Here is a 26,938-nt window from a genome sequence, read left to right as displayed (position 1 = left end):
ATAAAAATTAACAATCTTTTTATTGGAAATATTTACATGATTCAGTTTATTTCAATTTGATTATACTTTCAACCAGAATTTGGTTTAACGTCTATATAAAAAAAGTACCTCTTGATGTTGTCATGAAATGAAAAAGTAAGAATTTATAAGATTAAAAAAGAGAGGCGAAAAATATCAAAGGAATATTCATAGTATTTAAATTGTATTTATTTACAATAGATAGATGTCCCTTAAAAGACAGAGATGCTGTAGAGAAGATCCAATGGAAACTGCTGATGTGTATGAAATATTTATTTGAGGTGAACCATAGACCAGAGGAACGATACCTTTCTAAGGTACTAGACAGAGTGGCTAGTCTAAGAGTGCTATCAGAAATGAATGAGAAGAGAGCACAATCAATCAAACTAGAATGGCCGATTTTGAAGAACCACCCGTTACTAGTAGAACTGATGTCTGGTTAATATGCTTATGTTGGTCTTTAATTTATAGGGTAAAATAAATTGTTGATATATATATATAAAGCTATAGTATGTGTCTGATCAGGTCAGTCTTTGTGTCCCGAAAATATCACTGCCAGTGAGAGGAGAAAATCTAGTACTGATTTATTATTTCTTTGTCGTGGATGTTAGATAGGATGCTCAAACATTTAAGATATAGTTGAAGTATTTCTTTACTGTGAGCATACAAAAAAAGCAAGTGGTTAAAGAAAAAGTAAAGGCCATTAAAACATGGAAATTGACATTTTTTCCAAAAGTAGTGTTCTCTCATTTGTTCCATTGTATTGTTTTTCTCCAGTGTACTTCTCACCATATCTGGCATTAAGACACTTGACAGTTTTACTTGATTGTGTAATTATTATAATCTATCCTTGTTGGGACACAATGATGCTGGTGATTTAACTATATCATAGTGACATGGTCTTTAAAAACCTTTTTGTGAAATAAATAACAGAAAATGACCCATTAAATGTGCATTTATCTTTGTTTATACTAATCTGGAGTTGCTTTTCATGAAAGAATCACACTGGTTGAATCTATGATAATGAGAGTAATTGACATCATTAAACAATTTGTTCTTACTGTGATGTAATAAGTTAAGCATTAAGACTGGAAAATAGTATGAATTTATTTTATAGGTCACCTATCGTGAGCTTGAGGCAACTGTCTTAACATGTATGCAAACTTTCATTAAAATTTTATTATTATATAAAAACATTATGTCATCATATGTATCTGCCATTGTCTGCTGGTTATTTTCTTCCTCCCAACTTTTGCAAAAGGAAAAGAAATGCTGGATTAAAATATACATACTAGTACTTGTTTTTCATATAATTCATTATTGTGCATTATATGTCCGATTTAAACTGTGATATTTTTTTTATATGCATTTAATGAAACCGTCTGATTTCTAGAGTACTTTTTTTATATGTCCAATATGTGCCTTTTAATAACATTTTGATGCAATTGATAAGCATATTAAAATTAACCATACATTAATAGTAATACATTCCAGTGGTAAAAAGTTGAGAAGTATTTATATTAATATTTTTTCATGTCTTATTTTTGAAAGAGGTGTACATTCTTCCTGCCAAAAGTCATAGTTTTTAAATTTTTATGAGAAGTAACTATTCACTATTTTGCATTGTCGTATTTAAAAAGATTCTGGGATGATTTTTATCAAAAAGAGATAAGTTTGAACCCTTTTTCCATATTTCATGCATTTTCTCATAGCTTTTACAAGACAGATTCATGTGTAATATAATATATATTTTTTGAATATTTCATGTTAATATATATTGCAATATTAAAATGATAAACTGCTCAGATGTTGTATTAAATTGAATCATACATTTATGACCAAATTATAAATTTGATTTCTATTATCATTGTTAAATTTCATTGTTTGATTATTTTGTTTTCTTTACCTCCTATTTTATTGTTACTTATTAGATAGTAATATAAGTATGTGTTATATAGTAATAGTGACAATAATGTTAGCTCAAATATATTGTTGATCTTTGGCTACAGAGATATATGTTCCTGGCTGTGCTAGTTTATTCTAATTTAACTGTAAATTTCATGGTTCTGTTTATTCTCCTTGTTGAAGAAGGCTTGCTACATAACAAACAAATGATGCATTTAATGGTTATTTTTTTTTAATAAAGATTAATTTTCTGATAAATGGAGATCAATTGTAATCATGCAGTGCATGCATTACAGATGTATTAATTGTCCCGTTACTATGTTAAGTAATGAATTAGGTAAAAGTTTTATCCCAAATCTGGACCTCTTTTTATAAAGGTAATTGGTGATATACACTTACTAATGTCCACCATTCCTGACCTCAATCATTATCAAATATATTGGGACTTTTCAGTACTTCATGTGGATTGTTGATTGCTAATTGTACAGTTGCAAATTTATTCTTGTTATAATTATGTTTATTTTTGTTTAAAGTGGTAAGAAGTAGTAACAAGTCTTTTCTCACTTACTTATAGGGTATCAGTGGCCAAGTGGTCTACTACTGAAATCACTAGCCAGTCAACACTATGGTTTTGGATGCGGTTGCACTCCAACTCTAATCTTAATTTTCTAGGATTGTAAGTTTTCCTTTTGAAGGTCAGTAGTCTTCTCTAGGCACTCCAGCCTCCTTCACCCATAAAAACTGACCGCCACCACATAGCCCATAAGAAGAACTTAGAAATGGTTTTAAAACACCAACAACAAATTTCTTACTTACTTTGTTTGAAAACCTGAGTCCCTTGAAACTTTTACGGCAATGATTTTATATTAACACCTTCAGATATCGAGCCAATAATTGGTCTTAAAAGTGTGCAATGTATAATTTTTTTGTTAATGTGTTTTCTTTTAATTTGTCCTCTTTTGATATAGTTCTTTGATGTTTGAAATTTTCAAGGATATTGTAGTTGTTTTCTGTTTTTGTAATGGCAGCAAATATGGGTTATTTTGTATTTTCATGAGAGACATTATCAGTTTGATATACTTGAAAGAAATTAAGATATATTATTGGACTCAAAAGGAATAGTCAAATCAAATCAAAAAGCTCTCCCTGAATGACCTATGAATATATCATGCTCACAATACTAGCCTTCATGAAAAAGCAAACATTTCAATTGTTTGATTATCTTAACACCTTATTTTAAGTATTCCGCTCTTACACTGTTTTGTATGAAAAAAAATCCTTCTGAAATATAACAGAAGAAAACAATTTCTTGCAATTTGGGAAACAGTTATCCACAATGCAATCTAAATGTATGATTTACAACTCCAAATCGACAGGAAATTCTTACTGCAGTGCATGAGGCCTATATTTAACAGAGGGGAGTTTAGGAAATTTTCCAAAATATCCGGAGAATAAACACCTATGCAAATAAGACATTTTTTGTTAAAGGAGTCTTTGTATTCAATGAATACTGTGATATTTAAAGTATTTTTTTACTTTGTTTAAATATATATATTACAGAAGAACTTATTATGACTTGTATGGAGAGTCATTGGCACTCATACCAAATCTTCTTATATTTATCTATTGTCTTAAAAGTTTTTCTCAATTTGTTAACCTCAATCAAATGTTGCTTTAATTTGATTTAATCTACCTTAGAATTTATTTATACAATTTAGATTATTTTGTTATGATTTTGAAAATCTTTATATTATATGTTGAATAATTTCTTAATAAATATACTTTAAATATTGTTTAGTGTTGAATTATTTTGTAGTACAGTGCTATTTGTTGCCTTGATTTTTTTATAAACGTATATCATTGTAAATAAATCGGTGAAACTTCTGTTAGGGCGAACAAATATACAGTTACACCTCTTGATTTTATTTTCTTCAGGCTAATGTTTTTTAAGTGCTGTATAAGTGTTTTGAAAATGACACTGCTGAAAAAAACTGCGACAACGTTATACTATGTACTGGCAGGTGTGTAGCTCCCTATTTGCTAACATGCAGTTGTGTGCACATCGATTTGGCATGCAAAACAAATTGCAAAAACAAAAAAAATATTAAATTTTTAAAGGAAACCCATATGTTATCAAAATTTCAATTGATGAAATTGCGTTAAATAACGGCACTTGGTTTCAAAATAGATGTTTTATTGGAGATCATGCCAAAATTGGACAGTAATTTGTTTCTTTTACAAGATTTTAATTTGTTATACTCAGTCTAAGACATGTAGATTCAGAGCACATTTTACAGAGTACAGTTTATCTTTTTGGAATGAGATGTACCAATCGGCATTAATAGATTTATCAGAACCCTTCGATATTGTTGAAAATATGTCACTGTGATGTGTTCGACAAAATACCAGAGCCAATCACCCTGCAAACACGACTAAATCATATTGGCAAGTGTCATTATATTTTGCGTTTATAGACCATATGATAATGGAACTGGAGAGTGGAGTCACGTCTGATATTTTCAGAAAATCGCTTCTTTGTGCCGTATCTGTGTATATGATCAACAATGAACAACGACAGGTTATCATAGCTAGCATTACTGCATTTGCATCGCGATTTCAGTGTAAATATTGACAAAGTAATAGAGCAGTTCGTTTCTGCCTAGACCCGAAGTGCAGATTTTGGACAATTTTGAGTAAATTCTGTATCAGAAAAATGTGTAGTTTATGTTTTCAATAAACCACAATTTACTCTATTCAGAAGCTTTATTAATAGTTTTATATTCATAAATCGTTTTATTTCTAGCTACGCCCCTGACTGATCTTGGCATCTTATTTATTGTAAAATAATAGTTGATTATTGATTGGTGTCCTATGGTGTATTGTTCAATAATTGTGGTTTGGGAGAAAACCTGACATATATGATTATTGTATGAAAGAAAGGGAGTTATTCAGTTTCTATACATTTATGCTTTGTGAAAATAATAGAGTTACTATACTTAACATATGTATCCCTTATAACAGGTTTTACTGTCATTTCGAAATAAATTGCAAACCCTTTTTCTTTAAAAATTATGTTTTCATTTTTGTAAAAATAATTGACGGTTACTTCCATATATCATGGCTCTGTTTCTTTCAATTGTTATCAGTGATATAGTAACTCAATTGAAGCAAGGAATTGTATATATACAATTCCTTGATTGAAGTCAAACACGTTGCGATGCTAGCTCAGAGGCATTAGGATCTTGTGTGAACCTTCTGTATAAAGCTTATATTTAAAAGGGTATGTGTGGTGGTATGCAGGTGCGTTTAGTTCCAAGTTCAAAATTTGTATAAGTCTGTATTTGTCTCAAAATGTATTGTAAATGACTGGATAAAACCTGTATATGATTTTTTTTATAACAATATTTTTTCAGTTATTATGAAACATAGGTTTTCTGCATCTGAATGATAACATCATTTGACAATACAATACACGTATGAGACCAACTTCACCTAATCTTGACATATTATAATGGTTTTTAGATCAGCATTATTAGATTTTCATGAAGGAATTAGATACCGATATTATAAGTGATAAGTAAAGAGTTAATATTCGTCTGCTGGAAAACATCTGATTTAGACCCCATTTTCCAATGGAAATTTTATTATCAGACATTCAGTTTTGTGATTTAATAGCTCATAAAAGAGAGGCAAAAAATACCATAAGGGTAATTCAAACTCATAAGTTAATATATCAACTGGCAGCACAATCGCAAATAAAGAAAAAAAAAGATAGCAACAATTTACAAAACGTATACGTAAGAAACAAAAACCGGGGTGCTCTTAAGGAGGTAGACCTTGGTAAAGGGAAATAACTCTCAAAATCATCAGTCCGTTTGTGTCAACCATTTTCATTAATATATTCTAAGCTTCTAGGTTACATAGATTATTTTCAATCTGTGTCAGGTAAATGCTTAAAATACATTGATGAACTTGACTTTTACAAACGCTTAACTGATTTAAAGAGTTATCTCCCTGAACAAAGGTCTGCCCCCTTAAGTGCCCCGGAAGGGTAAGAAGATCCTAATCCATCTGTGACATATTAATATAATCCGGTGATAAGTATAATGCGGTGGTCGAATTCAAAGAATAAATAAATAATGATAACAAAGGTTAACTGTTTAAGAATAATTCTCTAAAATCTAACTTGTTGAAAAAGGAGGGGCGAATGATACCAGAGGAAAAGTCAAACTCATAGACCGGAAATAAACAACGCCATGGCCAAACAAGAAAAAGACATGCATATTAGTAATGGTACACACGACATATCTAACATAAAAAAAACATAAACACTAAGCAATACGAACCCTATCTAAGAATAGGGGTGATCGCCGGTGCTCCAGAAGGATAAACAAAACAGATCACGCTCCACATATGGCACTCGTTGTATTGTTCATGATATCACAAACCCGGTAGTCTGATTTGGTAGGTCATACTTGTGAAAAATGGAAGGGGATTGTATAAACGACATAAGGGACATATCTGATATCATCTGTGAAACGTTTATTCCATAACGGTCAACCAACTCGTGAAGGCGTCCGTAAAATTATGAAGGGATTTCGATGTTTTTAAACACTTGCTTCAAGACGAATCTACAGGAAACAAACTTTTGGTCTTGTGTGGATAGTTGTCTCATTGACAATAATACCACATCTTCCTTTTTATATTTTAAAACCAGGGAACTGTCGGGCAAATTCATTCATTAAAGTGAAATATATTATTTATCCCCTTATAAGCGTGTATTCTTCTTCATAATTTAATTGATTTAAGAACGGAGTGCGAAGAACGTATGCATATCATAAACCTTGGAGTACGTATCAAAAATTCTCCTTTCGAGACCATTTGATTAAGGAATACAGACTAATTGAGTTGCGTTATATGTAAATAGTTATCAAATGTACCAGGATTATTGTGCGCATTGTATTTATCATAATCTATTTTGAAAACGAAATTTTAAGAATTTTTAAAATATATGAATACATTACAGTAATCCAAATAGCGTCTTCTGATATACTTCCTTACTTATCCTCATCTTATATACCTATATGGAGTTATTTCAGAACGTCAGGTCATTCTTAAATTATTATTCCACATCAAAATTGTCTAGACAAATTTGAGATTGAGCGGTTACTGCATATAGCTATATATAGACGACGTCTATTGTTGATCTAGAACTAAAGTACCAATGCCTTATTTCTAGCCTGGATTTTTAGTATTCGTATTGCCATCTGATAGATTAATGCTTAATTTAGGTTGTACAGTTTTCTATGCATTTCAAAATAATTGTGTTTGGAACTGTCGCCCCGGAACTTGTCAATTATTGAAAATATTTATTATTTCGAAAACAAAAAAACCTTGAATGATGTAATGTTCATTTAACGCCATTATCCTATATGAGGTATATGTAAAGTTGAATTATTTGTTTCGTCGTTTATCAGAAGGATCTGCGTACCCTTCCAGAGCACCTGAGACCCCCCTAGTTTTTGGTTGGGCTACTGTTGCTTATTCTTTAGTTTTCTATGTTGTGTCATGTGTTCTATTGTTTGTCTGTTTGTCTTCTTTCATTTTTAGCCAGTCGTTGTCAGTTTATTTTCGATTTATGAGTTTGACTGTCCCTTTGGTATCTTTCCTCCCTCTTTTAACAAGTCATATCGGATAACAAATTGGACCTCTTTTGTTTAGTAATATACACATAGATAATTTATTAAAACTTTCTCAACGTGACTTTATTTGATTTAAATTTTCAATAATTTTACATATTTGTTATTTAAGCTGAAGCTTTACAACTCTCACGGTTGACTTTTACAATAGATAAATATTCAAGAAACCATATCAAACAAACAATATAATTTTTAAATAACAAGTAATCATTTACAAAACAAAGACAATCAACAAATCAAAATGAAGACAATACTAAGCGAAAACAAAGGCATGCTGTCATAGTAAACAATTTAAATAGACCACAAGTATTACATTTATATCCATTAGCATGTCTGTAATAAAAAGCTTCACATACACTCATCTGTTTTCCGCACAAAACGATTAAAAAATTTCGGCTTCATACTTTTTTTCACAAACCATCTTCTAAGTCGACGTTCACAGCTTTGACAGATGGTACAGCTTCACGTTTCTTTCTTAAACCATCTTCCAAATCGACGTTGACGGCTTTGACAGATGGTACAGCTTCACGTTTCTTTCTCAAACCATCTTCTAAATCAACGTTGACGGCTTTGACAGACGGTACAGCTTCACGTTTTTTTCTCAAACCATCTTCTAAATCGACGTTGACGGCTTTGACAGACGGTACAGCTTCACGTTTCTTTCTCAAACCATCTTCCAAATCGACGTTAACGGCTTTTACTGATGGTACAGCTTCACGTCTTTTCCTCAAACCATCCTCTAAGTCGACGTTTACGGCTTTGACAGACGGTACAGCTTCACGTTTCTTTCTCAAACCATCTTCCAAATCGACGTTAACGGCTTTTACTGATGGTACAGCTTCACGTCTTTTCCTCAAACCATCCTCTAAGTCGACGTTTACGGCTTTGACAGACGGTACAGCTTCACGTTTCTTTCTCAAACCATCTTTCAAATCGACGTTAACGGCTTTTACTGATGGTACAGCTTCACGTCTTTTCCTCAAACCATCCTCTAATTCGACGTTGACGGCTTTGACAGATGGTACAGCTTCACGTTTCTTTCTCAAACCATCTTCCAAATCGACGTTAACGGCTTTGACAGACGGTACAGCTTCACGTTTCTTTCTCAAACCATCTTCCAAATCGACGTTAACGGCTTTTACTGATGGTACAGCTTCACGTCTTTTCCTCAAACCATCCTCTAAGTCGACGTTTACGGCTTTGACAGACGGTACAGCTTCACGTTTCTTTCTCAAACCATCTTCCAAATCGACGTTAACGGCTTTTACTGATGGTACAGCTTCACGTCTTTTCCTCAAACCATCCTCTAAGTCGACGTTGACGGCTTTGACAGACGGTACAGCTTCACGTTTCTTTCTCAAACCATCTTCCAAGTCGACGTTGACGGCTTTGACAGACGGTACAGCTTCACGTTTCTTTCTCAAACTATCTTCCAAATCGACGTTAACGGCTTTTACTGATGGTACAGCTTCACGTCTTTTCCTCAAACCATCCTCTAAGTCGACGTTTACGGCTTTGACAGACGGTACAGCTTCACGTTTCTTTCTCAAACCATCTTCCAAATCGACGTTAACGGCTTTTACTGATGGTACAGCTTCACGTCTTTTCCTCAAACCATCCTCTAAGTCGACGTTGACGGCTTTGACAGACGGTACAGCTTCACGTTTCTTTCTCAAACCATCTTCCAAGTCGACGTTGATGGCTTTGACAGACGGTACAGCTTCACGTTTCTTTCTCAAACCATCTTCCAAATCGACGTTAACGGCTTTTACTGATGGTACAGCTTCACGTCTTTTCCTCAAACCATCCTCTAAGTCGACGTTTACGGCTTTAACAGACGGTACAGCTTCACGTTTCTTTCTCAAACCATCTTCCAAATCGACGTTAACGGCTTTTACTGATGGTACAGCTTCACGTCTTTTCCTCAAACCATCCTCTAAGTCGACGTTTACGGCTTTGACAGACGGTACAGCTTCACGTTTCTTTCTCAAACCATCTTTCAAATCGACGTTAACGGCTTTTACTGATGGTACAGCTTCACGTCTTTTCCTCAAACCATCCTCTAATTCGACGTTGACGGCTTTGACAGACGGTACAGCTTCACGTTTCTTTCTCAAACCATCTTCCAAATCGACGTTAACGGCTTTGACAGACGGTACAGCTTCACGTTTCTTTCTCAAACCATCTTCCAAATCGACGTTAACGGCTTTTACTGATGGTACAGCTTCACGTCTTTTCCTCAAACCATCCTCTAAGTCGACGTTTACGGCTTTGACAGACGGTACAGCTTCACGTTTCTTTCTCAAACCATCTTCCAAATCGACGTTAACGGCTTTTACTGATGGTGCAGCTTCACGTCTTTTCCTCAAACCATCCTCTAAGTCGACGTTGACGGCTTTGACAGACGGTACAGCTTCACGTTTCTTTCTCAAACCATCTTCCAAGTCGACGTTGACGGCTTTGACAGACGGTACAGCTTCACGTTTCTTTCTCAAACCATCTTCCAAATCGACGTTAACGGCTTTTACTGATGGTACAGCTTCACGTCTTTTCCTCAAACCATCCTCTAAGTCGACGTTTACGGCTTTGACAGACGGTACAGCTTCATGTTTCTTTCTCAAACCATCTTCCAAATCGACGTTAACGGCTTTTACTGATGGTACAGCTTCACGTCTTTTCCTCAAACCATCCTCTAAGTCGACGTTGACGGCTTTGACAGACGGTACAGCTTCACGTTTCTTTCTCAAACCATCTTCCAAGTCGACGTTGACGGCTTTGACAGACGGTACAGCTTCACGTTTCTTTCTCAAACCATCTTCCAAATCGACGTTAACGGCTTTTACTGATGGTACAGCTTCACGTCTTTTCCTCAAACCATCCTCTAAGTCGACGTTTACGGCTTTGACAGACGGTACAGCTTCACGTTTCTTTCTCAAACCATCTTCCAAATCGACGTTAACGGCTTTTACTGATGGTACAGCTTCACGTCTTTTCCTGAAACCATCTTCTAAGTCGACGTTGACGGCTTTGACAGACGGTACAGCTTCACGTTTCTTTCTCAAACCATCTTCTAAGTCGACGTTGACGGCTTTGACAGACGGTACAGCTTCACGTTTCTTTCTCAAACCATCTTCCAAGTCGACGTTGACGGCTTTGACTGACGGTACAGCTTCACGTTTCTTTCTCAAACCATCTTCCAAGTTGACGTTGACGGCTTTGACAGATGGTACAGTTTCACGTTTCTTTCTCAAACCATCTTCCAAATCGATGTTGACGGCTTTGACAGATGGTACAGTTTCACGTTTCTTTCTCAAACCATCTTCCAAATCGACATTGACGGCTTTGACAGACGGTACAGCTTCACGTTTCTTTCTCAAACCATCTTCCAAGTCGACGTTGACGGCTTTGACTGACGGTACAGCTTCACGTTTCTTTCTCAAACCATCTTCCAAGTTGACGTTGACGGCTTTGACAGATGGTACAGTTTCACGTTTCTTTCTCAAACCATCTTCCAAATCGACATTGACGGCTTTGACAGACGGTACAGCTTCACGTTTCTTTCTCAAACCATCTTCTAAGTCGACATTGACGGCTTTGACTGACGGTACAGCTTCACGTTTCTTTCTCAAACCATCTTCCAAATCGACGTTGACGGCTTTGACAGATGGAACAGCTTCGCGTTTCTTTCTTAAACCATCTTCTAAGTCGACGTTGACGGCTTTAACGGACGGGACAGTTTCCCGTTTTTTCCTCAAACTATTGTCTAGACTCAGTGGAACAGATTTCACAGCATGTATAACAACTGGAAAAAATGAAATAGTTTGATCATGAATGTTTGGAATAATAAACCTAAATGTATTTTCCTATGTAAGTTATGAATCACAACTTTTATTATATTTAAAAAAAATTAACAAGTGTAATATATAAGAAGTTTACGATACTTGAGAAATGAAGATGCATTTCAAACTTTAGTTCAAATCTACAACTGTTCTATATCTTCTATATATAAAAATATGGGTTTACGTAAAATGATAAAAATAGAGCTATTTATATAATAATGTTACTTGAAAGAATAAAGCAGAACTCATTTTATGAAATAAAACGAAACACTTCATAGATTTCATGCGTCTGAGGCGTTTTTCTGTATTGACCTTTCATTAAAAACGCCTTAATTAAACAAAACAAACTAAGCTTATTAAATGAATATTCAGGACGAAGATATAATTCAATGCGATCTCTGCTTGTTGCATTATCGATAAACTGAGCCTGAATTTATAGTCATAGTTCACAAAAAATGGAAAAAAATAATTAATTCCGTCCGAAGCGCTTTTCATGATTCACCTTCATCACGAACCCTCAAAGCCAAACAATTGGTATCCGAAGATGAATAAGTACCGAAAATCGCTGAAGAGCTATATGTCAAAAATACCTAAAATAAATAGCCAAATTCATCTAAAGCCAACTTTGCCAGTGGGAGTTGAAACCTTAGTTTTATAATAATTTCAAATCTAAAACGGGCAGTTTTGGTAAAGTTTGTTGAATCATATGAGTACAGAAGCACTGACTACTGAGCTGATGATACCCTCGGGGACTAATGGTCTACCAGCAGAGGTATCGACCCAGTGATGTAAAGAATGGAAACCAACTCGTTTAATAACTTATTGCGTCCGGAGCGCTTTTCTGAGTTTATCTTCACCAGCTGGAACGCTCAAAGCCATACATTTGAAATCCGAAGATACATAAGTACCGAAAAGCGTTAAAGAGCTATATGTAAAAAAAATACCTAAAAATAAAAAGCACAAAGTGTCCGTAGAAAGGCATGCATATGTCATTCTTCCGGACACATTCTTCTGACTCATACCCGTCTTTGTTTATACCTTTTAATGTCGCGTGCTGAAGCTGCAAATGCCAAGTCTTTTTATCGACTCAGGCGCTGTTCGAACAAATAATCTTACGTATTACCTTACTAGTTCGAGGCAAACAAACTACATTGAAATCACCGAGTCGGTTAGGGAGCTATATGACCACAAAAAACGCGTATAGAATTATCAATATAAAACAGCTAATGGAGAACTGACTACTGAACTGATCATATCAATTGATTCCCTCAGGACTAACGGTCAAACTAATGGTGGAATTAAACCAGTGCTGTCAACCAGGATGTATATTTCTAATCATTTCTAATCATTTGATATTGTTCAAGTGACATTTAAACCAACTTTCTTTGAATGAGTTTTTTTAAAAGAAAGTCAAAATATACTTACAAATTAAAACTGCACCCAAACAGAGCTGTAATCTGAAATTCATTGTAAATAGACAGAATAGAAACAGTGTTAAACCAGTGCAATGTTTATCAATTGATATGTAGATGCTCAATATTGGTAAAGTTTTTACCTATATATACAAAAGTTTTACCGAAAAAATACTTGTAAAAACACTATGATTAATAACACTCATGATGTTTACGCAGCTAATTGGTATTTCCGTGAAATTTTGATTGTATGATTCTACGAATAGCAATTAATGCTTTGAGTTATATAATTATTGCATAAAGTTGTTTTTGTTTACATATACATGTACGACTTCCCTTTTTTTACAACAACAACAAAAATGACATCCTAGTTACTAGGCTTAGATGTTAAGAATTTTAAGATTAATTGTAAATTTCAGGACATATAAAAGTACTCTGTTTTTGACAATTTTATGTTCATAAATACAAATTATTTAGAATCCTGTGAATTTTCCCATTGATATAGATTTAGCGAACAAATTGTTCAAATAGATTAAATGTCATTTTCATCATTGCGACTGTCGGTGGCAGAAACTTGCCAATATTCCCAACTAATGATTAACAAGCCCTTTTTTGTTACCAGCTGTGTATTTGTTTTAATTTTCAAATCTTCATAGTATCATGTTGAACAATAAAGTATGTAGTTAGTCAATGATTTGAGTATAGTGATTTGATTTAGTTTTGGCGGAAATCATCTGTTTCGGTTTAGTTGTTCCGTTTTTTTTATGTTTATTAATGTGAATCAGCACTTTATCAAAAAACCTTATTATAAGTGGGCTCGATTTGCAATAATATCACAGACATTTTTAAACAAAATCTACCAGGAATTTGAAAGTAGTTAAAATCCCCCTGAAATTTCAGCTTATTTTCTAAAAGATAAAATTTGTTGTATCTCACATGCTAATGTAAAAGATACTTTATAAAACATAAACAAATGAAAGGGCTATCACATCTTCTAATACGACTAAGGATCTCTGTAAATTTGTAATCCGGCATAATCTTGACTAATTTTGACATTGATGAATTGGTTTATTGTTGATGAACACGTTGTCCTGTTCTATTTTTATCACATTTGTATCTAAGGTAAACAACACTATAATTCTGGTTTTTTTTCATCCGTTTTATGCACATCAAAAAAGGTTGCGGTTTTCTCGAAACTCCATTTTCCAGAAAGCATTAAAGAAAAAATATAAAAATATATCTTATACTAGTAACTGTTAAACTGGAATTATTGTCAGACATTCAAAATATGAATGAATTGGTTGTATGGCTACTTGTTTTCCCTTCAACAGGTAAGAATATATGGTGGGGTTAAAATCAAATAGCTATTGTTTCATATAGTGCAAATCTTTTAGCCACGTTGTACTAAAGGAATGAATTTTTATAGAGGAGTCTTGTTTTAACAATTATTTTAAAGATATTCTATTGATATGTTTTCTTTAATATTTTTTTTAATATTGAATGACATATTTTGCTGATATGCATTTTTTCAAGTTATTCAATATATAATTTTTGAACAGTGTAGATAAAAGTATTCACACCATTGTTGAAAATTTATTTTCCATGTTTGTCTGTTATACCTACGTTGCAGATTGTACAACGTTTGATACGTAGTCTTACAATACATATATATCATATGCTTTTGTAGGTCCATATCGGCTTTTTCAATCGGATATTATTTTAATATCAAATTTCAACCTAGTTGTTTGACTAGTAAAATCGACAATGTAATAACTGTATCTATACATTTTTTTTTTAGTAACGGCTGTAAGGGAAATACCCTATATAACAGCTCATCGTGGTGAAAACGGACAGGAAATTTATAAAATGAAGCTATCATTTCCAACTATCAAAATACATAAAGTAGGTACATCTGTGTTTTTCTATAATGGAAATATAGTTTAACGTCATGCAAATGAATGATGTGTTTGACATCTCTTTGGCGGTTCGTGTATTTATCAGTTTAATGTGTGAGCCAAGGCTCCGTGTTGAAGACCATAGTTTTACCTAAAATGGTTTTTCTTTTAACAATTGACTTGGATGGAGATTTGTGTCATTTGCAGTCATACCACATTTTCTTTCATATATCTTTAAACTTATAAAGTGTTCCATTATCTAAACATATCTATATGGTTTAACTCTACTTATTTCCAATAACGTAAGCAGCTGTGAAATGTTAAACATTTTTGTCTTACTGGTAATTACATTACGAATCAGAAAACTTACTGCCTGGTTTCTTTTACTCGAGCCATTACAAAACTAGAATAATACTAATCAAAACTGATCAAAAATCCCTGTTATGATCAAAAACAAACCGGAACAATCAATCAAATACGTCAAGTGATTAGGAATAGTAAGTAGTATAACAGTTGTTATCCATTCGTTTGATGTGTTTTATCTTTGATTTTCCATTTTGATTAGACACTTTCCATTTTGAATTTTCCTCAGAATTCAGTATTTTTGCAATTTTCCAGTTGCAAACTGGTAAGGAAAAGGAAATAATGGCTCCAAATAAACAAGTTAGAGTTAAATAAACGAATTACTATCATGAGGTTATTCAAAAGCATTACTTAGGCATAAATTTCAGCCTATAGAAAATTGTAAATGATTACAAGAGTGTCATTATTTGTTATGCATTTTCCTTAATTAAGGTACCAGAAGTGTTCCGTAATTTATTTTTTTGAAGAGTAAATAAAGTAAAAAATATTGTAGCAGTTAAACTTTACTAGAACACATTTTGAAGCGTTATAATACAGCCATAAAAAGTATATGCTCATGCGTCAAAATTAGTTATCAAAGGTACCAAGATTACAATTTAATACGCCACACGCGCGTTTCATCTACATAAGACTCATCAGTTACGCTCAGATCAAAATAGTTATAAAGCCAAACAAGTACTAAGTTAAAGAGCATTGAAGACCCAAAATTTAAAAAAAGCATAAGTTGGTCATTTGAAAACAAACCTCTATTTTTTCATTTTATGTGAGATGCAAATTTGTGATGAATATTTTGTAACTGCATTGAATATATTTTCATCATTTTTTAAATACTTGAACTAAATGGTTTTTTTAAACATAAATAGATAAGCTTTCGATTGAAAATTATCCCTAATCTGAATCATACAGTTAGAAGTCGTCTAAAATTTTATTCCGAGTACACGTTTTTGGAAAGAAATTGCCGGTAGAATGTAACCTAACATGTAACATATGTCGGCATATTTATATTCCAAAAACGCAATAGCATATTCATAATAAATATGTGGTTCATCAACAGTTTGTAGTGAACATGACATCTTTTACAATTATATTGTGTAACACAAAGTTTTGATTGTTTTCTTATTCCAAAATCACTTGTCGCTGAAAAAAATGTAATCATTTAAATAAACTTGGTTTTAGCAAGTTGTTATTAATGATAGTTTAGGGAAAGGAAAATTTATTCGTTTAAATGTTTTTAGATTTGGGCAAAGCCTTATTCATTTTTTTTATTGCTTTTAATTTATAATTATAATTTTGTAAGTGCATACATTAATCTTCTTTTAAAGCCCGACCAATATATTTGCTACACAAGATATTTGGCAGAACTGGATGAAGTATATGTCTGTAAGTATTTTGATAATGCCACAAAAATTATTGTCTGCTATAAAAAACGTCCTACAATCCTATTTTAGACATGAGTAAATCTGTATTTAGTTCCCACCCATTAAATATGTTTACCTGTCAACTTTACTTGAAAGGATTGCAACCTTATTTAGATATAGGAAGATGTGGTGTGAGTGCCAATGAGACAACTCTCCATCCAAATAACAATTTAAAAAGTAAACCATTATAGGTTAAAGTACGGCCTTCAACACGGAGCCTTGGCTCACACCGAACAACAAGCTATAAAGGGCCCCAAAATTACATTCAAACGGGAACACCAACGGTCTAATCTATATAAACAAAACGAGAAACGAGAAACACGTATATATTACATAAACAAACGACAACTACTGTACATCAGATTCCTGACTTAGGACAGGTGCAAACATTTGCAGCGGGATTAAAAGTTTTAATGGATCCAAACCTTCTCCCTTTTTTCTAAAACAATAGCATAACATCACAACATTGAAAAACATACGATAAATTTGTCTACATTAGAAATCATGAGGATATTGGCCCCTGTGTCCTCTTTCTTATTAATATTATGCGACCAAGTTTCAATGGACATTCAAATAAACTGCCAAATTTTAAAGAGACACTTGCTACGAGATACATATGTATATATTTATAGAATATGATTTATTTTGATCGTGAAATGTTGAAAAGAGAATTCGCCATTAGAAGCTAATATGGTTCAATTTTTGTTAAAATAAGTTAAGAAACAACGATGATGAATCCTTCACTCCAAGTGAATAATTCGTCCCCATTGACTCTGCATGCATGTGGCCTTCAATTAAATTCATAAGGTAGAGATAGGTTAAAAAATGAATTACGCGTGAATCAAAATGAATAAGATGTTAACATTTAAAGAAAGTGAAAGAAAGGTAAATTATTTGATTTGCTGATTCGTCCCACAAAAACATCCATATACAGTTATTTTTAACATAAAATACCTAATTGAACAGACTTATAAAATCCAATTGTGGGAGTTCGCTATCTATTGATACCTATATATATGTTAATATCGCTAAACTATCGTCGACAGTCTTCGGACGTCAACCCGATAGTTTGCCTCTAGAGTTAATTATACACAACACGATGATACTTATTATCGTGCAAATTCATTACCTTGTTAATTGTTTATTCTAGACTTTTTCTAATTTGAATATACGTTTTGTATGTTATAATTCAAATATGAGAATTCGAGTCAATCCGTAAACATGAATTTGACAGCTAATGCTACCCTAAATTTATGTTCTTTAATCTTTTTTTTTTTTTTATTAATTTCAGTAAGCACCTTAATTGAAATTAATCACGAATTTGTTCATCATGCTGATTTAAGTTTTTGTGAAGAACCTGAAGAATTTGCAAGTCATCAACCATGGTAAGAATAATTTATAGAAATGTCATGCAAAAAATGAGTGGATTTCCGAAGTACTGTGAACGGACGACCGGAGAAAATGATATTGTTCCTAGTAAACATATCGTCCTGAACATGGGGGAAATATTTGCCACTGGATTTTAAAGAACCAATACAGTATCATTTATTGTAAAACTGTTTTAAACAGTGATTGCTCATATCTGAAAAAAAAATCTAAATCAATTTCTTTTTTTTTTTTTTTATCAAATAATGCATTTGCTTTTAAAATAAACATTGTGTGCTATGTACATACATTTGTACACATAGCACAAATATTGCACGAGCTTAGAAGTACAATTGATACAATACGATGGCTATTTGATAACAGTAAGCAATATCATATAACAAACATTTTTGAATAGAATAAAAACAACATATTCAAGAAGTTGTATTTTTCAAGCGATAATAAAACTATAAGTGATAAAGGAGTTTTATACTATGCTAACTGTTTAAATATCACTTTTTTGTTATGACTTTATACAAAGTAAAAATTTGAATATAAATAATCGACATTTACATAATCTTAAATGGAATTAGGATAATTCGATTGTTCGAAAGAAAAAAAGAAAAACACATAACGCTATCAATTAGTTATCTATTGCCCTACAACCTTTTGACGTAAGTAATGAAATATTACACAGACTAGACTACTATTCTATCACCGGCGCCTTCCGGAATGTACATTAATTCCTTTTACAAAACCAAACCCTCATATGACTTGTTATACACATTATTGCAGGGAATGTTCAAGGAGTAGGAAATACTGTAAAGGAGGTGCAGTGGGCGTTTATTTTTTTGATGCATACTACAGATCAGAAGTTGGTAAAATGGAGTATCCTAAAGGTAAAATGGTGTATTCTAAAGGTAAAATGGTGTATCCTAAAGATAAAATGGCGTATCCTAAAGGTAAAATGACGTATCCTAAAGGTAAAATGGCGTATCCTAAAGGTAAAAGCCTTACTCCGAAACAGGTAAAATTGCGTATCCTAAAGGTAAAAGCCTCACTCCGAAACAGCAACGACGTTGCTTTGCTAAACTGTCAACATAGCGTAAACACAGGAATTCGCTTTTATTCTTTCATCAGCCAACTATTGTACAACAGCTTCATACATAAGTTTTTGCTTTTTTTGTACTGGTTATTCTGCTTCCATATTGATCGAGCGGTAATTTGAATATTGCATTTTCGTTAACAGTATGTTGATTTCTACGAAAAATTGGAGACAATGATATTGATTTAGATTTTTAACAAGTAGACTTCCAAGTGTTTGATGTATATTTCAGGAAAAACACAATATGTGTACTTCTCGGGAAATATAAAAAAAAAGTTGTACTCGCTTGTATTTAATGCTTTACTCTTGAGCTATATCGCTATGACACTGATTCAGCTAAGCTACATTGACCTTAAGACTGACATTTAAAAGGGGGAACACACGAGGACTGATATATAAAAAAGAAATCACATGAAGACAGACTTTAAAAAACGATTTTTTCGATAAACAAGTCATTCTATTTATAAAAAATCGAAGAACTGAATCATATTGGATCAAAATTCTTGTATTATAGAATTGGTTATCATTCATACAATGGTGTTATGTATCTGTTATCATTATGGGTAGATGAATCATTGATTTTTTTCTAATAATGTATATAGCTTTAATGTCAGAATAAAAGAGCGAAAGATACCAGAGGGATAGTCAAACTCATGAATCGAAAATAAACTGACAACATCATGGCTAAAAAAAAAAGGACAAACAGACAAATAATAGTACACAAAACACAACATAGAAAACTAAAGACTTAGTAACACGAACCTCAGCAGACACTAGAGGTATTCACATTACTGCTCTTTTTTCACTTTTCATAATTTGTGTGATATCTTTGGTTATTGGTGGCAAGACATTTGTATATTGACTCAGTTGTTTTCTGTTTACACACATTTTTACCAATTCAATTGAATTCATGTGTATCTTTTTTTAATTTAGTTTATAGTGCACAAATATAAGTATATGATTTTATTTTAGACGTATCACTGAAAGTCGGATTTTCCACAATAATGAGGCATATTAATCTTGAAATGCACACTAAAGCAGCAGTTACTGGTATGGAAATTATTTTAAGATATATCTATATGACTTTCAAACAAATCATTCGAATATCTGCAGTAAATCTATAAATAAAAAACATTGAACGAAATAAGCAACCAGCCTACTAAAACAATGCTATATTTTATTTAGAACTTTAGCTATAATGAATAATTGATTCGCAGACACCAGTTAAATATTTTAAATATTTATAATAGTCATAAGAAAATCCTTAATTTTTCTAAAAAATCAAAGTTTTGTAAACAGGAAATTTATAAAAATGGCATATATATTTGATATTCATGTCAACACCTAATTGCTGACAACTGGGCTGGTGAAACACTCGGGGACGAAACGACCACCACCAGCAGTGGCATAGACCTATTGATGTTAATAGTTATAACACCTATTTTTTTTATCCAAAATCAGCAGAGGGCTCCCAACCCCAATGAGTAATAATACAAAACATACAAATGGTTGGTAGGTCAAATCTGGATCCGATTCCCACGACGCATAATTCTCCGTGGGAATCAATCTAGTTTTAACTTTGTATAAAACGTGAACAGTTAATCTGAACAACTGAATAATAACAATACAAATCTTAGGTATAATGAATGATATATGATTTATAATGTTTGGTCAATTATCATTTTTGTTTCAGATGTGCAATATCCACTAATCAATGTAACGTTAACATTCATCAAAACTCCGTAAGTATTTCTAATTTCCCATTTTAGTTTAAGTCATATAATCAACCCGCGCATCTGTCGAATTTGTTTATTTTCATATCCCATTATTATAACATAAAAATAAAAAGATGCGATATGATTGTCAATAGACCATACGCATTATCTACCAGAAGCCAAACGAAAATGATAAGTTCGTATGTATATTGTTTAGATGAATCATAAATCCAGTAATCAAACATGATGCAAAATCCAATGTTTCTTGGCTCTATTAACTTCTGAGTGGTAACAAAAAAGTTTCAGTATGGGTTGTTATACATTAAACTTAACTAAAATTTTATAACTTAAATGTATACGTATTTTTTTCTATCCTTTAGAACAAAATACAACTTCCAAAGTCATTTACTGTTGACCGACGGATTTATTCCCGCCAACAAAGAAAAGGGTATGTTTTATTTATCATCTGAATTTCTTTTTCTTATTGATTACATTTTTTTCTTTGTTGCTAGTATTCATTTATTTGTGTCTATTATTGCTACTGTAACAGTATTTTGTTTACTTTTATGTAATTGTATTCGTATTAATGTCAACCAGTTCAGTTTCTTGTATAAACTACCGGAGCACTTCCTTGTTGTATTTGAACATTATGTTCAACTGTAACTTGAACATAAACGTTACAATAAAAGTACCCTTTGGCATGAAAGAATGTATTTAAAAATATTCAAAACTGTTATCGTAGACCATATATTTGTGCATAATAAAACGCATAAAAAATATGAAGAGTAATCATTGATTATCATTTAATGATATGTTTGCTAATATATTCTACTGATGTAGTCGACAAACACAGATAAATGTTTTGTGTTTTGTGTTTTTAGTTTTGTGTTCTTGTGTTTTTAGTTTTGTGTTCATTCAAATAAATCTCCATTCAAATAAAAGTAATACTATGATTTACTGATAAAAGATAAATGAAGGTAGATGCTTGATTTCTTTGACCGATTTATTTTATTGATATAATTCCTTTACTCTGTTCTTCAATTTACAGATGTGGTGTAATCGTCAGTTTGCAAACAATTCTGTACAAACCGGGACTCGAAACAGTTCATAAACTTTTTTGTTGTCATTAGCTTGCAATGAGGTGATATTTTTCTTTCTCCCTGTTGATGACCTCACTGTGACTATCAGACGAATAACCGCAGTTGTAGCTCTGTTCTTTTACCTTTTTTTTGTTTTTGTACAGTGCATGTACTGATTTTGTGTCATGGATAACTACATAATTTCCTTTCTCAACTACGCTTTCTTATTACATACATACATTTTAAATACAGGATATTTTGCTGAGGTAGCGTGTCGTTGGGATAAGCCTGACGTTGTTGCATATGCTGTTCAAGTTCATACACATCATGTTGGTAAGTGAAAGTCGCGTTATGGATGATCTTACAAGTCTGAAAGATATTAATTAGTCAGTTTAATGTTGTGATCATTAATTGTACGCGATACTTGTACTGTTTAAACAATAGTTAGACCACAAAAGGAAACATTAAAATAAAAATCGTGTTTTCACAAATTTCATTAAACACAAGACTTGTTCCTATTTTCTTCTACGGTCAGATCCACGGTGCTGGAATTGTTCTTATTAATTTGTAGGATATAGTAATAGTATTTTTTTTTTAAATTCATTTAATCAATTGTATATTTTAAAGGATATATGGCTGATGCGTATAGAGTTCGAAACGGTACATGGACTTTACTGGCTAGTCAGTTAACACAAGGCAAAACTAAGGTATTAATGTTAACAGATATAAACCAATATAAATAATATCAATATCAGGTGTCCACAATCCCTGACAAAGAGCTGGTGATACCACAATCTGTTTTAGAGACTTTAAGGGATCCTCTGTTTCTGTTCTAATGTAGCAGAATTTAATGAGACTGTTATTTAAGTGCGAGGGTAAGCGCTATAGAAACAGGTTTAATCCACCATTTTCTACATTTGAAAATGCCTGTACCAAGTCAGGAATATGACAGTTCTTGTCCATTCGTTTTTGATGCGTTTTGTTTTTTGATTTTGCCATGTGATTATGGACTTTCCAAATTGATTTTCCTCTGAGTTCAGTATTTTTGTGATTTTACTTTTTATGAGACACACCTTTTAAGAATTGAAAGCAGGAATCTAATTGGCTGATACAATACTAACAAGAACAGAAAATTGTGTTATTAGATCCAAGCAAAAACAGAAAACAAGAAAAACAGAATAAAAAACTCCAGAAAAAATTCAAAATGGAAATGCCAAAATCAAAGACTAAAACAGATGAAAAGAATGGAAAACATCTATCCTATTAATGACTTGGTGCGGCCATTTCTAACCGTGGACACATGCTCTGTGTGTCAATCATATTGTATTAAAAAGGAAATACATGGTTAGATATTTATTGAAACAACGATTTACGAGTATAAGAAAGGAAAGGCAAACATGTATCTTATTTTCTTGAATAAGCAGAAATTAATACTAAAGGAATGGGGAAGTTTGAACATGTTGGCTTTCGAAAATAAAAGTATGTTTTCTTTAACTACAAAAAAAAGTAATAAGTGATCACAGTAGACATACTTGGTACAACATGTGAAACCCTTGAAAAAGAATAGTTAAAGACATAGCTTTTAATGTATAGAGATATAAGAAGATGTGGGATTGATGCAAATGAGACAACTCTTCATCCAAGTCACAATTTGTAAAAATGGACCAGTATAGGTCAAAGTATTGTTCTCAACACGGAGCATTGACATACACCAAACAGCAGCTATAAAAAGCCCCAGAAATTATTATTAAAAATCAATTCAAACGGGAAAACCAAATTTTCTTATCTACCTAATAAACAAGAGGCTCATAAGAGCCTGACTCGCTCACCTGTTATTTGTTTGCTCAAATCTTTCATCAATAAATTAATTTAGTTTTTTATATATATGTTAATGAGTGGCTTAAACAAGCCATTTAAATGTCCATTGTATCTGTCATATTTTCTTCAAAAGCAAATAAATGCATTTTACCCATACGTTCCATTCAAGCCATAGTGTCTATTTTCCTTCACGTACAAGGTAATGAAAAAGTAAATTTATACTAGATTCATTTGAGGAGAACTTCAAAGTTGAAAAAAACCATAACAAGATACGTGTGTCTTGTGAGGGCAATTACTTCTTAAGGGGTTAATTTATAATTATGGTCATAATTTTTGTTTGTAGATCTTACTTTGATGAACAGTTTTGCTATTTACAATTTATCTTTATCGTCAATAATATTCAACAAAAAACTTCAAAATTTCCTTGCAATAACCAATCTAGTGGCAGCAACACAACAATAGGTTGCTGGGTTTGTCATGTTAGTTTTAGGGCTGTTAGGAATTGAATTTTTGAACAGTTTTATCTCATGTCAGATTTGTTATAAATGCTGTATTTTCTGAGATAAAATCGCAAAACTGCATTTGACCCATATGTTCTATTTTAGCCATGGTGGCCATGTTTGTTGATGGATATAAAATTGGCATACAATTCATTAACTAGATTCATAAAGAAACAAGTATTAGGCACAATTGTTTCAGAGGAGAAGATTTTCAAATGTTGGCAAATTTAATAAACACATTGTGTAAAATTGTCTTTAAAGGGCAATGACTCCTGCAAGGGTCAATTGACAATTGTTGTCATGAAACTTTTTGTAGATCTTACTTTGCTGAACATTATTGCTGTTTACAGTTTTATATATATATATAAGAATATTCAAGATAATAATAAAATTTCATTAAAACTTATAATTAAGTGGCAGCAACCCAACAATGGGTTGTACGATTCGTCTGAAAATTTCAGGGCTGATAGATTTTGACTAGTTAAACAATCTTATTCCTGTCAGATTTGCTCTAAAAGCTTTCGTTTTTGAGACATAAGGCAAAAAAATTGACTACCATGTTCCATTTTTAGACATGGCGGCCATGTTCGTCGATCGATCAAAACTTCTGATATAATTTATAAACTAGACACCCTAAGGGACATTCAGTTAAAGGTTTAAGGTATTCGGTCCATTAGGTTCACATGAGAAGATTTTTGATAGTTGACGCAGACAGACGACGGACGATGGCGGACGCCAAGTTATCAAATCAACTCCCGGTGACCTAAAAATGAGAAACGAAAAACACTAATGAACTACATCAACAAACGACAACCACTAAACATAAGTTCCTGTCATAGGTTTATTTTCTAAATGATTAAAAGCAGATAGACAATATTTAAAACAGTTACACACAGTTGTATATTGCCCGCAATATTTCTTACACGACATACCTTTTACAGGTATTGGTACCAGTACCTGGAGGATTTATTGATGTACGACAGGGAGATGTTCTGGTAAGATATATGATATGCTAATGAAAGATATTCTGCTATTCAACTTCATTTATCTTAAATTTTATCATCAATATAATTCCTTAGAGGATATATTTTAGCTTGATTATCAGATTAGAATTAAAACATAAATTATCCCGAAGCATTAAATTTTCATTTTGAAAAAAAAACACCTTTTTTTCATTTTGCAAGGCGTTTGAATTGTTTTCCCTTTAGATTCATCTGAGTTGTAGTTTTATTATAAAGTTTATTATTAGTATAACTGTCATGTTTGGCACTATTTGATTGATGTATGGTGCTATTAACTTCTACTTTATGCTGAACTATCTAAGTGGTTACGCTGATCAGAAAAGCATGATATTTGTTTTTTAAGTAAAAAAAAGCAAAGACACGCTCAACCTATATGACAACTTTTATAAGGTAATGTAAATTTTTAGAAGTTATAAATTATTTCAGGTTGATTGAATATATCTTTTTTTGCATAACTTAGCTATATTACAAAAGTATAAATCTACATTCTTCTTTGATTTGTAGGCTGCAAAGTGTTTATATATCCCAAAAGATAATAAGCAAGTTCGTTTCGGGTGAGGTTAATTACATTTTAGAAGCAGAGCTCAATTATTTTTTTTTTCGAAATCATCAATGTTAACTGAATGAAATAAAAATGTTCACATCACTATAAAAAAATGAGATTTTTTTTCTCATAAAAATCAATGGTACCATTTCTTCAATAATGTTAATAAAAGGTCATAAAAATGACAACTCCATTTTATATAAAGATAAAACAAGAGCAATTTGGTGACAGGTCTTATCCAGTGATACGTTGTTTTCAAGCGATAATTAACGAATGTGCAAAGGAAGACACGACTTTTGCTGCGACAAAAAAAAACCTCTGTGTTTTCAGTTGAGTTACAAATATTCTTTATTTTTATAGTCAGTTAATTCATGCTGGCGTCCATAATATCATACAATGTCGGGCATTTATTACTGCGAATATATTAATGCCAATTGTACCGAACTAAAATAAAAAAAAAAACAATTCTTTCAATTTACCAGGAGCCTTTATTCGGAAGTATGTGAACCATATTTTAAAATTGTGAAATTTCTGTTGAACAAATACGCAACCTATTACTTTTCGAGTTTCTACGGAAATGTTTTTTGTTTTAACCTAGTTTTGATTTACTTTGCAGGGAATCTGATGGTCAAGAGATGTGTAATGTTGATATTCAATTGGGTTACGAATTGAAACATGAAGACAGTTTTAAACGATCAAGTGCCTGTATGACTCAGCATCCCAAATTTTCATTTTGCGACCACGAGGCGACCTCAGGAATTTGTGGAGACAATCGCCAAGTAAACATGTAGACATGCGATAACAACTTCTTTTTGTTTATTACTATTTTTGTAGATGTTTGAATATATTTATCTGACAAGTGTATGATTATTTCTTTCTTAATATTAATAAATTATCTATTATGAACATTTTGATTATTGTTAGCTCTGATGCAACAAATATTCATGATTTGTAAAGCACTTTGGTTATGTTTACTTACTTTGGTCATGAAACAACTTCTGCATTTTTAATTTCATATTCATGATAGTTTTTGTCCAACTGTTTTCGTATACTGTTGTAGTTTTTTCTTAATGGAGTTTAAAATGCACTGGAGTCTTCATGTGTGTATATAAATATATATACAACTCGTCTAAACATCAACCCAACAATGTTAGATCTGTAAATTTGATTTCTTCCCTCGCCGGGATTCGAACCCATGCTACTGTGATATCGTGACACCAAATCGCCTGCACTGCAGCCAT

General features: G+C 32.4%; 3 protein-coding genes across 5 annotated transcripts in view; 2 read left to right on the top strand and 1 right to left on the bottom strand.

Annotated features, from left to right (window-relative positions):
- The window catches only part of LOC134685585 (vitamin D3 receptor-like), a 29,357-nt gene extending 25,710 nt beyond the window's left edge, over positions 1-3,647 (top strand). Inside the window, exon 7 of the mRNA XM_063545403.1 lies at positions 220-3,647. Coding sequence (XP_063401473.1) covers positions 220-461 — 242 coding nt within the window. The 3' untranslated portion in view covers positions 462-3,647. The remainder of the gene's footprint in view (positions 1-219) is intronic.
- Positions 3,648-7,659: 4,012 nt separating this feature from the next.
- LOC134685584 (plectin-like) lies at positions 7,660-13,003 on the bottom strand. The gene is made up of 2 exons (XM_063545402.1): positions 12,887-13,003; positions 7,660-11,424 (listed from the first exon to the last, which is right to left on the bottom strand). The coding sequence occupies exons 1-2, from the start codon at positions 12,927-12,929 to the stop codon at positions 8,033-8,035; spliced, it is 3,435 nt and encodes a 1,144-aa protein (XP_063401472.1). The 5' UTR covers positions 12,930-13,003; the 3' UTR covers positions 7,660-8,032.
- A 1,097-nt stretch (positions 13,004-14,100) lies between these two features.
- On the top strand, positions 14,101-26,603 carry LOC134683823 (peptidyl-glycine alpha-amidating monooxygenase-like). Of its 3 annotated transcripts, XM_063543128.1 has the most exons (14): positions 14,101-14,204; positions 14,672-14,775; positions 16,454-16,511; positions 17,841-17,934; positions 18,710-18,792; positions 18,898-18,918; positions 19,992-20,069; positions 20,713-20,761; positions 21,115-21,182; positions 22,066-22,146; positions 22,441-22,520; positions 25,073-25,126; positions 25,658-25,707; positions 26,314-26,603. In XM_063543128.1, the coding sequence occupies exons 1-14, from the start codon at positions 14,162-14,164 to the stop codon at positions 26,486-26,488; spliced, it is 1,038 nt and encodes a 345-aa protein (XP_063399198.1). In that variant the 5' UTR covers positions 14,101-14,161; the 3' UTR covers positions 26,489-26,603. The 3 variants fall into 3 exon arrangements, with proteins under 3 accessions (XP_063399198.1, XP_063399199.1, XP_063399200.1); XM_063543129.1 differs by lacking the exon at positions 18,898-18,918 and having other exon boundaries at positions 18,710-18,813; XM_063543130.1 differs by lacking the exon at positions 14,672-14,775 and having other exon boundaries at positions 14,156-14,204.
- The last annotated feature ends 335 nt before the right edge of the window (positions 26,604-26,938 follow it).

The sequence above is a fragment of the Mytilus trossulus genome, chromosome 9 (assembly GCF_036588685.1).
Source record: "Mytilus trossulus isolate FHL-02 chromosome 9, PNRI_Mtr1.1.1.hap1, whole genome shotgun sequence".
Lineage (NCBI taxonomy): Eukaryota > Metazoa > Mollusca > Bivalvia > Mytilida > Mytilidae > Mytilus > Mytilus trossulus.
The sequence above is the reverse complement of the archived record's forward strand: the minus strand, read 5'-3'. Positions and strand labels throughout refer to the sequence as shown.

Excerpts from the sequence above, each read along its gene's own strand:
- LOC134685584 (XM_063545402.1), bottom strand. The coding sequence starts at position 12,929 with ATGAATTTCAGATTACAGCTCTGTTTGGGTGCAGTTTTAATTT. Across the intron at positions 11,425-12,886 it reads TTTGGGTGCAGTTTTAATTT|TTGTTATACATGCTGTGAAA; the intron begins GTAAGTATATTT and ends CATTTTTTCCAG.
- LOC134683823 (XM_063543128.1), top strand. The coding sequence starts at position 14,162 with ATGAATGAATTGGTTGTATGGCTACTTGTTTTCCCTTCAACAG. Across the intron at positions 18,793-18,897 it reads ATACTACAGATCAGAAGTTG|GTAAAATGGCGTATCCTAAA; the intron begins GTAAAATGGAGT and ends CGTATCCTAAAG. Across the intron at positions 25,708-26,313 it reads AATAAGCAAGTTCGTTTCGG|GGAATCTGATGGTCAAGAGA; the intron begins GTGAGGTTAATT and ends TTTACTTTGCAG.